Source organism: Onychomys torridus, chromosome 4, assembly GCF_903995425.1.
Source record: "Onychomys torridus chromosome 4, mOncTor1.1, whole genome shotgun sequence".
Lineage (NCBI taxonomy): Eukaryota > Metazoa > Chordata > Mammalia > Rodentia > Cricetidae > Onychomys > Onychomys torridus.
The window spans coordinates 139457468-139470850 of NC_050446.1; the positions used below are offsets into that span (position 1 = coordinate 139457468).

The window sequence follows — 13383 nt, forward strand, 5'->3', positions numbered from 1 at the left end:
ACCTGCCTCAGCCTGAGTGCCAAAGACATGCACTGCCACCACCACTGGGGTTAAGCACTCTTAACCACTGAACTTATCTTTCCAGCTGTTTGGTTTTTGTTTGTGAGACAAGGTCTCACTATGTAAACCCAGGTGTCCTAGAACTCACAGAGATTACTTGTCTTTACCTCTCCAGTGTAGGCATTAAAGGCATCCACCAATCCTGGATCCACCTTAAAAATTTACTGAGTTTCATGCACCAGCCTCTCCTCCCACCCTCTCCATTCCACTTTCGTGCCTTAGTTTTTTGTTTGTTTGTTTTTAAAGATTTATTTATTATGTATACAGTGTTCTGCCTGCATGTATGCCTGCACACCAGAAGAGGGTACCAGATCTCATTAAGGATGGTTGTGAGCCACCATGTGTTGCTGGGAATTGAACTCAGGACCTTTAAGAGCACTTCTTGCTCTTCCAACCTCTGAGCCATCTCTCCAGCCCCATGTCTTAGTTTTTGCTTTGTGACCCAATGGCTTGAGCAGAGCCTGGTGTGTGGTCACGAGCGTTGGCACTAGCCACTGTAACTCACCAGTGGATATGTTTTGTTTCTTTTGAGACAAGGTCTCACTGAACCTGGAGTTTATCTAGTCAGCTAGGCTGTGCAGCTGGCCAGAGAGCTTCAGGAAGCCGCCTGTTCTGGCTGGTGCCACACACCTGTTCCAGGCTTCACACGGGTGCTGGGGATCCAAACAAGTCCACTATGCCTGCAGCAAGCACTTGACGACTGTCTGTCTCCAGTCCCTCAGACCTGTCTGTCGCAGCACAAGCAGTGCAGATGGAGGCCCTTGGCGCCCTGCAGACCGCCTCACCCAGCTGCACCCGAGTGGTGGCAGATCTGTATTTTCCTACATACCTCACAGCTGACAGAAGAGAAGTCACATAAAGGCTTTCCTACATGTGATGCACACCATTTTCCTAACAAAACCAACAGGAAAGTATGCAAAACAAGGGCTCAAAAGCTTTAATTAAACAGTCTTCCATCTTTTAAGGAAGTCCAAGTGAGGCAACCTCCTGAAGAACTTTATAAACCCCTGTGATATGTGAGTCACCTGAGCATTTTAAATCAGTTTAAGAAAGCACCGGGAGGCGAGCACAAGGACCAACAAGTGTGCCCCTCCCTGGCTGACCTGATGAAAGCAGAGAGACACTTGGAAGTCCGAAGGGAAATCAGAAGGAGGTGGTGGCTGGAAATACCAATGACACTGCACTCAAGTAGTGAACCTTAAAGAATCTTAGACCCTAAACATGAGTCACCCCGGGCCATTCCAGCTAACGTCACCGGGTTATACAGTAAAGGGTAACACAGAGGAGGGCTTGACTCAGTCACTTAGAGTGAGAGCCTGTGGGCAGATGAGTGGATGCCTTGGTGGCGAATCAGTACCTGAATGTTAAGTCGTTATTTAAATAATTTCTCAATGTAAATGCTTCTGTACTACATGTCACTGCTATCAACTGCTCCATCAGCTTAAATCACTTCATCTGATCAAATCCCCAAGCCCCTTCCCTCCTGGCCCTGCTGCTGTGGAACCCACCAGAGAGCAGAAGAAAAGGCAAACGCTCATTTTACTGTTTTTATTTCAATGTAACATGCAGTAAGAAAAAAAAAAACAAAAACAAAAGCAAAAAAACCCAACAGGATTGATTAGCATTTACAATGCTTACAGAGAAAAAGGTCTTAAAAGCAACTTAGTTCAGATTTAAGAAAAAGCACTAATTGAACACAAATCTATTTCCAAATACTCACTTTGAACCAAAATGTGAGAGCATTTGGTAAATATTTATGTCTGCTGTTTAGTTGCATTATTTTTATATAATCTCTGATTCTTGGGATATCCAGCCCCCATTTTCCTAACACAGCAGGGAAGACATATACATGTGACCAATTAAATTAAAGGGGGAAATGGAGCTGGGAGACCCCAGGGCTGCAAAATATATACAAGCATTTACCTTTTCCAGAACGAAACATTTCTTCCATAAAAATATTAAATAGCCAAGCCCTATAGAACTAGGGCCAGGACTACTTCAAATATAACTTCTGTATTTTTAAAAATATAGGGCAGAAAGCCTTTTGGGTGATATTTATACATTTTCACATACTATCTCCAGGTCCCTAATGAATCATGAAGCACTGTGCAGAATCAACAAAGCCGATTTTCTTACATCATCTCTTCATTTAATCTCATCAATCTCTAGTGGATATGGCAGATGACTACATTTTAGTACAAGAATTTGATCCAATGGGAGGTCTTTGTAGAAGGCTTAGTATTTATAGCCATATAGTAAAGTCTAGGCATATGTAGTGAATGGGTAGCTGGCAGACATTCACTCTATAAGACAAAGCGATAGCATATCTATTTTTAACCCTACCAACAAAAAGGCAGAGAGTTCCTACTCTGGAAATAACGAGGGCTTCTAGAGATGACATGTACTTCCTGTGGTATCCAGGGTAAAAAAGAGGGCTGGGAGAAGCTGAGCTTTCCCTTCACTGAGCGTCTCCAGATAGGTACCCCGTTCTCAGTCACGCCTGTCTCTGCTGGCGATGGCAGTGTTAGAGGACAGTTGCACAAGTTCAGAACATTGTTCCAGGGCAAGAACAAGAATTGCAGCTAGGGACATAGAAACGTGGAACAGGGGGCTGTCACTCTCGGTATATTCTTGGCTTCATGCTACATATTTATGCTACGCTATCGACACAAAAAGTCCCTGTGAGTTATAAGGCTGTTTTGGGATTTGGCTATAATAGGGACTCAATTGGCGGAGGCTTCATTTCTCTGCCCATAAAGTCATATCTATGGCGGCAGCCATCTTGACAGTCTAAGTCAAGGTAAATTAACTACAGAGGAAGTCAAAGTGCATTCATCAGTTACTAAAGGAGCAGTCTAAAATAAATGAGTCATGAAGAAAAAAGGAAAATCTAAAATTTTTCGGGGTGAGAAAAATATTGCAGATCAGGACCATGTAAAAAGATGGTAGACACGAGAAGGCAGCCCAAACGTGCCGCCGGACACTGTCCTTTTGCTGACATTGTCCTGACTTCAAAGACTGCACCACTGACCTCGATTTGGATTAGAAATGGTTGCAACTTGAATACTTTAGCAATAACCAAATGTAACTGGGGTTTTGGATTATGATAAAACCATAAAGCTTTAATTTACATGTAGGATTTAAAAATCAAGAATGATCTTAGATGAATTTGGCCAATTTAATTTTGATTCAGGGTTAACTTTTAAAACATGAAGGAACCACAGTGCTGATTCTGTCTGTAAAGTTTAGTCTTTGCAAGGCAATAAAATAATTATCAACTGAATGAAGAGAGGTATGAAGTCCTATGTTGGCGGGGAGCAAGTTTTCCCTGAATTCAATAGACAAAACTACTTTGTAGAAGCTGTGAGTCCCGCGTCACTTGCTCCAGGAATGACGTCAACAGTCAGGCCAGGCTGAAAAGACACGGACAGCACAAGCTGCAGCTGCTCAGATGCCGCCGGGGCTGAGCTCGAACTCTTGGCGAGCACCTCCTAGCTAGAGGCTTTTCCAGGAAGACCTTGTGTATTGCAGTTTTGGAGTTGTCCCTGTGTGTCTGCAGTCTTGACAACAGCCACCAAGAGACCTACTCCCAAGTGAGACTTTGACACACAGAAAACTGTTGTTAAGGGAACAATCTAGTGGAATAAGACAAGGGAGATTTCATCGCTGTGTTAAATCTCGTGTTAAGTAAGTTTCTGACTAATGCGTTGTAGATCGGCTTTCTGGAAACGTTGAGTAGAAATCCAGAATCACTGGAAGATAAATCTCAACGGTAACATTAATCTACTTACACTCAGATAACTCTAGTCACAGTCCAAGTTTACAATAAGATGTGCAACAGGCAGAGAAGGAAGGGGCAGGCACTGGAGATGAGTCCCTGTCCTCTGGTGGCCTAAGGTCTCAACAGTTACTCTTGTCCAAATCCTTCTGTTTCTTCAATGGCAAATAACAGTTTTTCCTTCAGTTGCTCATAGCTCTTGTAGGGTGGGAGGTCCAGGCGGTTAAAACTGAAAGGAAGAATGGTTGGCTTGAGAAAGGGAAGGATACAAAGGCAGATGTAGGCAGTGCCCTGCAGCAGCACACTAAAGTTCTCACGACGTGAGCTTGAATCACAGCCTTTGAGGAACTGCTTTTTACCTTTCCAAGACTCACTCCAGTGACTTCTCTGGTACACTGGATAGCAACACCAACCCTTGTGGGAGAGTTAGAACCAAGTACTACACAACACAGTGCCAGTGCTTAGCAGATCTTCAGCAAGTGTCAGTCTTCTCATGCTACCCAACTACCACTCTACATCAGTGGTCATCAAACTTACTATAAATGGCCGGAAATAAGTACTTTAGGCTTTGCAGGCTATAAAAGGTTTTAGGTCTATCATGTTGGAATAAGAAATAATGGGCCAGGCGTGGTGGTGCACACCTTTAATCCCAGCACTCAGGAGGTAGAAGCAGATGGAGCTCTGTGAGTTTTAGGCCAGCCTGGGCTACAGAGTGAGACACTGTCTCACACAAAAACAATATAAACAAACAAAAACGACTCTCTAATACTTTGCTCCCTCTGCAGTCTCTGTTTTATTCCTAGCTGGGAATTTCTCTAGCCCAGCTTTAAGATTTTTTTTTTTTGAGACAGGGTTTCAGGGTTTCTCCTGTGTAGTTTTGGAGCCTGTCCTGGATCTTGCTTTATAGACCAGGCTGGCCTCAAACTGACAGAGATCCTCCTGGCTCTGCCTCCCGAGTGCTGGGATTAAAGGTGTGCAACACTACTGCCCGGCTTAGTTTTAAGATTTTTAAGCATTATCTTTTTTTGTTTCTGTTCCTAGAGATGTGAGACAAAATAAACAATTCTACCCTTAAAACAAAAGACAAACAAATGAATAAAAACCAAGGAACTATTTACATTATTGTCAAATGTAAATTACTATTTTATTTTTTACCTTTTATTTTTTTTTTTTTTGCTTACCTGTATATCTATGAACTGCATATGTGCCTAGTACCTGGGGAGGCCAAAAAAGTGAACCAGATCTCCCTGATCTGGATTTACAAATGGTGTGAGCCGTGAACCATCATATGGGTGCTGGGAATTGAACCCAGGTCCTCTGCAAGAGCAACCAGTGCTCTTGACCACTGGGGACCATCTCTCCAGGTCCATAAATAGTTGGACATGATACTCTATGTCATGATTCCAGGATTTGGGCATTAGAGGCAGAATGACCAGGAATTCAAAGCTAGCCTAGGCTTCATGAGACCTTGTCTTGAAAACTAAGTCACATGCAAATATGTACAATTACTTTATGTCGATTAAAAATAATAATTGGGAGGCTGGGGATGTGGCTCAACAAAATATTAGCCCAACAAAAATGTAAGGTGCTGGGTTTGTTCCCTAATGCCACATACAACAAATAGTTGGTTAAATAAAAGGGGAAAAAATGTGATATGCACTGTAACACATCATTTGAAGCAAAATAAACCAGTCAGAGAAGGGCCTGGTTCCATACTGAGAAAGGACTTAAATTAATCAAAAGTCCTAGAGGCAAAAAGAATGCTGGTCTCCAGGAGCTGGACAGTGGAAGTGTGAGTTTAGTGACACATTTCAGCCAACAAAGGGTCCTACATAATCATGGGAACTCCCCAAACAGCACTGAGCTACACACACCTACAAATGGTTAAAATCTAAATGTGACTGACGGAAGACTGAATTCCAACACAAACTGTATTTGAGGCTAAGACTGGTTGATTTTTAGTTCGGTACATTTTGGGAAATGAGGTTAAACTCCATTTTTAACCCAGAAAACAAGGTCTGGGAATATAGCTGTTATAGAGGACTGCCTGGCATGTGAAAGGCCCTGGCTGGGTTCAATTCCCAGTATTGAAAAAAGAAAACCAAAAAGAGCAATAATTCTCTTCAGCATATACGAAGAATTCTAATTTCAAACTTTCTTCCCTGTTTCAGAGAAAGGGTACAAGGATTCTAAACCCATGTCTAAAACTCGAAGAGGAAGGAAAGGGCATGCATGGCAAATGGACACAGAAGGGATCCTCTTGACTGGAAGGCAAGGCTCTACAACTTCAGGGGCTGCACTGTAGATGTAACCGTCTTGTTAAATAAACACAGAGCTGATTGCAGAGTTAAAAGCCAAAAGGTCAGAGCAATAGCGAGAGCTGAAAACCTTACCCTTCACTGCTGCTCTGTCTTTCCTCTCTGCCCTGTAACCCTAATAAGTAAGTGTCAAGGATCAAGTGGGTTAATGTGCCTAATACATCTGTAACCCCAGCACTGGGGAATCAGAGCAGGAAGAGCAGGCGTTCAAGGGAAGCCTGGGCTATGAGATCCTGTCTCAGTAAAGAGGGTGGGACACTGTCAAGATGGCTCAGTGGTTAAAAGCTCTTACTGCTTTTCCAGAGGACCCAACACCAGCACCAGCTGGCTCACAACACCTGTAACTTACACATGGTGCACGTGCAGCCACATAGACAAATAAAAATAATCTTTTCAAAGTGGGGAGGGGAATTTATTTTGTTATACATAAATTCTGCCTCAGTAAAGTTGTTAAAATATGGGGAAATTATTTCATTTCTAATAAGTAGCCAGAAGCTAAATGGATAAAAGTTTATTTTCTATATTTCTGATTTTGCTTACCAAGTATGGCTTCTGGGTAACCAATTTTCTTTCCCAACTTTCTCGATGCAGAACTTCTGTGGTCCATTACTCCCTGAAACACAGGAAAAGCATAAAGAGACTGTTGATTAAAAAGCTCTTAAATTATGCATCCCAGGTCAGCAGCAGCACTGCCATTCAGAATCACAGACACACAGGCCTGTCCCAGACCTACTCATCAACAACCCTCGGGGCAGAAGCCTAGGAGCACATTTTAACAAGCTCCCAGGTGCTTCTGACAAGTAGTGAAATTCAAGAATCATTTTGTTAATATATACCAAGAAGAAAACTTGCAGCTTTATTTATCATTCCTTAGCTAGAACAGCACAATGCCATGATTAATAATAGCCCACATAAGAACACATAAATATCTAACAGTCAAAACTTTACAAATGTAAGCATCCACTGAATTCAATAGGATGGCCTGTGCTCACAGGTTCTGTATAGTGACCTGGAGACACACTCATCCTCCATGATGCTTGCCTCCTCCTTCCTGTTAAGACTCAGCTGAGGTCTCATCTTTAGTCAAAGGACACGACTGCTCCCTAGGAAGCATTCATTGGTGGTCAGAATGACAGACAGTAGGTGCTGCTGGCCTTGTGAACTACAACTCTCAGGACACTAAAAGTTCTACCTATTGGGACAGCCATGCAAAAAGAGTTCCTGTGTCCTACTGACTGAGAGGACCAGTGGCCAAACCAGGGCCATGACAGGCTCCCCTAGCAGCCCTGACATGGACCAGGCCTTAGTTTTGGTTCACTAGAAAGGGCTGGAGCTGAGCAAGCAATTCTCAGGAAAAACACAACTTAGGGGCAACCAATCAATAGGTGCCCCCACCCAGCCTCCTGCCGGCTCAGCAGGCCCCCAACCCCCTTCTGCCGGCTCAGAAGGTCCCCAACCCCCTTCTGCTGGCTCAGCAGATGCCCACCAGACTTCTGCTAGCTAAAGATAACTTTTTCTACCCTCTTGTCAATAAGCCCCTAGACACTAGACCCCCCACCACCAATGGGCCCCTAACTACTACCACCTCCCACCAGTCAGACCCCAGACTAATCTTTCCTCCACCAATCAGAACCAGATTAATCCCTCCTCCCTGGAATTCTCCTAGCTTTGTTTAAAAGGAGCTTGCAACCTCCCTTTGGGGTCACCATTTGCCACCCCACCAAGCTGGAAATAATGGCTCTTGCTAAATTGCATACCTGACTAATGACTACCTTTCTTGAAGGTTTCTCTCGGACTCTAACACTAACCAAATCCAGAACAACAGAGACTGGTGATTCTTTTGTGTCTGCAACACTGAATCATGTTCACAAGTAGTCACATACAAAATCCAGTAGGATAAGGAACCAAAAACGGTTATGAGCAAGAACTGTTGAACATGTTGTGTACTAAAGAGACCTTCATCCACTCATGTGCTTCCTTCTATCCATTTCAGTACTTTTTTTTTTCCTTTTTGGCTTTTTGAACAGGCTTTCTTTGTGTATACATAGAATAGAGAAGATTCTGAAAAAGAGTAGAATCCCATGTGCCATATGTATAGAGTAAAAAGGGCCAGTGAAAGAACACCCTGGCCCTGAGACAGAGCCAAAGAAACACAAAGAAACCTGCCCCTAACCAATTCAGGAATTGAAATCCAACCAATTGAAAGATCCTGCCAACTCCCACCCTGAAAAACTCCACCTTGGAAAGCTCCGCCCCTAAGAAACCCTATAGAAGCCCTGTGCTTGTTCAGTTTGGGGCTGCCCTTTATGCACCCTGGCAGAGGCAGCCGCTCTCCTGGATTCCTCCCTCCCTGTAAATCTCAAGTGATGTTTGTTGAAGCAACTTTCTTTTGTTGGGTGGAGTGCAGCCGGAGCAGAGCAGAACTGTAACACTTTGGCTAGGGAAACTTTCCCTTGCTGGAGCAGAATTGTTACACTCTGGGGAAGCTGAACCGAGTTGGGACAACCTCACTAGGGAAACCCTCCCAGGCCAGAACAGAGCTGTAGCACTTCTATTGGGACCTTTCCCTTCCAAGCTGTAGGTATTCCTTGGCTTCCAACTGCCAGGATACCTTCCCCTTCAGAGCTGTAACACTTACAATATGAGCATCATCATGACTGCTTTCTCAAATCAGATTAAACAATAATAAACTGAACTGTAAGCCTGAAGCCAGGAGACTCAGGCCTACAATCCCAGTACTTGGGAAGTTCTGGCAGGCAGACCAGGAGGTCAAGCCAGCCTCTCCTACAGCTGAGGCCAGCCCCAGTTACCTGTTTAAGAAAAGAAGGGGAGAGAAAGAGATGGGGAAAATCTAATTGTAAAAGTAACATACTTAAATTGTTTTTAGGTGGCCTGTTGCTTTTATTCTTACCTGACACTGTCCCTTAATTATATAACTCCTAGGTAGTCTCCTGCATCTACATTCATATTCTTCTTTTATTTTTTTATATAATTTAAATAACTTATCTAGCTTTATTTTAATGTGCATCGGTGTGAAGGTATCAGATCCCCTGAAACTGGAGTCACAAATAGTTGTGAGTTGCCATGTGGGTGCTGGGAACTGAACCCCAGTCCTCTGGAAGAACAGCTAGTGCTCTTAATCACGGAGCCATCTCTCAAGCACCCTCACATGCCTATTTTTAATCACTTTTTTTTAAACAAATGTACTATTTTATTTATTTTTATTATTAAGAAATTTTCTATTCATTTCACATACCAACCACAGACCTCCCTTTCCTCCCTCCTCCTGCCTCCATTTAACCACTTTTTAAAACATTTTTTTTGTTGTTGTTTTTGTTTTTCGATACAGGGTTTCTCTGTAGTTTTGGTGCCTGTCCTGGATCTCACTCTGTAGACCAGGTTGGCCTCGAACTCACAGAGATCCACCTGGCTCTGCCTCCCGAGTGCTGGGATTAAAGGTGTGCGCCGCCACCGCCGCCACCACCACCCGGCTTAAAACAGTATTTTTTAATGATTTATTTAGTATTCTTTTATGTGTATTGGTGTTTTGCTTGCATTTATGTCTGTGTAAGGGTATCAGATCTCCTAGAGTTACAGTGGTGAGTTGCCATGTGGGTGCTGGGAATTGAACCCAGGTCCTCTGGAAGAGAAACCAGTACCTCTTAACCACTGAGCCATCTCTCAAGCCCCTTCCAGCTTTCAAATGATAAAAGTATCCTACTACGGGGCTGGAGAGATGGCTCAGTGGTTAAGAGCACCGACTGCCCTTCCAGAGGTCCTGAGTTCAATTCCCAGCACCCACATGGTGGCTCATAACCATCTGCAACAAGATCTGTCACCCTCTTCTGTATACATAATAAATAAATAAATCTTTAAAAAAAAGTACCCTACTACTTAAATAACATAAAAAATATGTTGAAGTTTGACCTGTGGTAGCATTTTATGCAAGAAAAATATAACAATAGTAATGCAGTATGGGGTGTGTGTTTGTGGAATGCACTTGTATGATAATAATAATCTATGTATGGTAGATGTGTGTGTACACTTGCATGCATACCACATGCATAGAATTCTGTAGAGTTGGTTCTCTCCTTCTACCTTTATGTGGGCTCCTGGAATTAAACTCAAGTTGTCAGGTTTACATGAGTGCCTTTATCTGCTGAGACATTTGATTAGCCCTAAGAAGATATATGTATATATGTGTGTGTTTATTTTAGATTCATTTATTTTATGTGCATGGGTGTGTTGTCATCATGTATATCTGTGCCCAACATGTGTTACTAGTGCCTGAAAAGGCCTTAAGAGCACCTGGAACTGCAGTTACAGATGGTTACGAGTGGCCATGTGGGAATTGAACACGGGTCCTCTGGAAGAGCAGCCAGTACTCTTAACCACTGAGCCATCTCTCCAGCCCCTAATAGAAAATGTTATGGCACTAGTTTATTTTCTCCTTTGAGGGATAAAATCTAGAATCTTATGCTTGTTGGCAAGGGCTATACCACCAGCCAGACACTACACTTTTAAATAAGATCCATTTTATTTTCCTCCAAATTGATCTTTTATAGTTTACTTGGCAAGTGTATTCCTAGCCTACTGCATTTAGCTTTATTCCTTTTTCTTTCTTTTTGTATTGTTTTGTTTGTTTTTCAAGACAGAGTTTCTCTGTGTAATGCCCGAGCTGTTCTAGAATTCACTCTGTAAACCAGGCTAGCTTTGAACTCAGAGACACACCAGCCTCTGCCTCCTGAGTGCTAGGATTAAAGGCATGTGCCACTACACCTGGCTTCTTTTGTTTTGAAGCTGGGCTTTATATAGTTGAGATTGGCCTCCATCATGCTATGTAGCTAAGGGAGTTAAGGATGACCTGACTCCTGACCCTTCTACATCCACCTCCCAGTTCTGGGACTACAGGCTTTGCCAACGTATCCAGCTATTGGTCATCTTTTCTTATGCTCTATGATTTTCTGTGCTTAGAGAGGATTTTCTTTCTTAAATTCAAGTATGTTCTTTTTTTAAAATTTATTTTTATTTTACATGCATTGGTGTGTAGGTCTGTGTGAGGGTGTCAGGCCCCCTAGAAATGAAGTTACAGACAGTTGTAAGCTGCCATGTGGGTGCTGGGAATCAAACCCTGGTCCTCTGGAAGAGCAGTCAGTGCCCTTAACCACTAAGCCATCTCTCCAGCCCCTCAAATATGTTCTTAAATTTAGGAACAAGCATGGCTCAGTGGTTAAGACATTGGCTGCTCTTCCAAAGGACCTCGGTTCAATTCCCAGCACCCACATGGCAGCTCACAACTATCTGTGACTCCAGTTCCAAGATCGGACATTCTCACACAGACATACATGCAGGCAAAACAATGATGCACATAAAAAAAGTTAAGAGAAAAAAAGAGGTGGCCCTCTCCCTGCAAAATGGAATAAGTATTTGTCTATTTAAATATGTCTTCTAATATAGCTCTTTATCAAACATACATATGGAGGCAGGGGGGCAGGAAGTCAGGGTTATCCTTGGCTACATAGTGAATTTGAAGCCAGTCTAGGGTATATGAGACCCTGTCTTAAAAAACAGGAAAAAAAGTTACTGAGGTAAGAACTAAAAAAGTCATCTTCAAGTCCATAAAGTGCAGGTCAACTGTAGATGGCTAACAACAACTACATCTGTCTGTTGTTTCTGCTAGGTTGCATACACAATCATCTAAGAGCAGTAAGGTCAAAACCTTCTCTACAAAAAAGGACTCTTTATACACACCCATGAGGTCAGCAAATCCTCCCACTGGCAATCGACAGGTTCCAGTCACGAACTGCAGAAGTCTCATCCTCTTCTCGTTATCAATTTCCTTAACAAACTGTTAATATCACATTCAAGGAGAAATGTAAGTCATGTTGCATAGCTCACTGAACAAGAAAGAAAAACGATCATTTCAAATCTTAAATGAACTTGAGATGTCAGCGACACTAGACAGTAAATTTACCCACGGCCATTAGAGACTCAGCAGGCTCCTTTACTAGACCTCAGGAAGGGATCTCTGAAGGCTCTTGGCCTCACAGCTCCCTTCTCGTGCAGTACTAAAGTCTGTTTTTCTAGGGCAGCCTTTCCGGTTCCCCTTAGACCCATCTGCCCTATAGCACACTCCTGTGGTTACTCAGGCAGGACACAAAAGTCTAGTATGAATACATTTCTTGGTTTCATGAACAAGTCAGATCAAGCTTATGAAATACAATAACCTCTTTTCCACAATATTCTAAGGTATTTATAAGCCACATGACATGTATCCAGAAATATAAGGTTTATAAGCAGATGTTTATATCCTGTAGCATATTTTGCCCAAGTGAAATGTTTTTTGTAAGGAATATGTTCCCCCATTTACTAATGTCAAAAATTTAGTTATTTAGTTATTTTTTGAAAAGGGTTCTTATGTAGTCCAGACTGGCCTCAAACTTGCTATATAGCTGAGAATATCCTTACACCAAAATCACCGTTTTAGCCTGCTAATTGCTAGGATTACAGGGTTGAGCCACTAATCTGGTTTCCTGTCTATTATTCCAGTTCATCTTTGTCTTTCTTTCTTTTCTTTGCTATTGTGTGTCCTAATAAACTTGCCTGACGATCAGAGGACAGAGCCAGCTACTAGATTAGACATAGAGGTCAGGCAGTGGTGGCACACACCTTTAATCCCAGCACTCAGAAGGCACAGATCCATCTGGATCTCTATGAGTTCCAGGCCCTGCTGGGCTACGTGAGAGAAACAGAGCCAGGCATGGTGGCACACACCTTTATCCCAGCACTTGAGATCTCATGCCTTTACTTGGAAAGCACACATGCCATAATCCTAGGAAGTGATGTCTGGGCAGAGAAACGTATATAAGGTGTGAGGAAACAGGAGCTTACTCTCCTTAGGCTGATGATTTTGGAGAGGTAAGAACTAGTGGCTGGCTGCCCTGATTCTCTGGTCTTTCAGCTTTCACCCTGATATCTGGCTCTGGATTTTTTTTTTTTTCTTTTTTTAGCTGAGAATCGAACCCAGGGCCTTGTGCTTGTTAGGCAAACGCTCTACCACTGAGCTAAATCCCCCTGGATTTTTTTATTAAAAGACCATATAAGATTCGAACAACACTTTCCTTTCTTTTTTTTTTGAGACAGGATTTCTCTATGTAGCACTGGCTCTCCTGGAACTCACTCTATAGATCAGGCTGGCCTTGAACCCAGAGATCCACCTGCCTCTGG

General features: G+C 42.8%; 1 protein-coding gene and 1 non-coding gene across 2 annotated transcripts in view; both read right to left on the bottom strand.

The window, feature by feature from the left end:
• Nucleotides 1-1624: 1624 nt before the first annotated feature.
• The window catches only part of Itch (itchy E3 ubiquitin protein ligase), a 113963-nt gene continuing 102204 nt past the window's right edge, over nucleotides 1625-13383 (bottom strand). The window contains exons 23-25 of the mRNA XM_036184019.1: nucleotides 11908-12004; nucleotides 6697-6769; nucleotides 1625-4067 (exon numbers count right to left, since the gene is read on the bottom strand). Of these exons, the coding sequence (XP_036039912.1) occupies nucleotides 3968-4067; nucleotides 6697-6769; nucleotides 11908-12004 (270 nt within the window). The 3' untranslated portion in view covers nucleotides 1625-3967. The remainder of the gene's footprint in view (nucleotides 4068-6696; nucleotides 6770-11907; nucleotides 12005-13383) is intronic.
• Trnav-aac lies at nucleotides 13159-13225 on the bottom strand. The gene has a single exon. It is a non-coding gene; the product is annotated as a tRNA-Val (tRNA).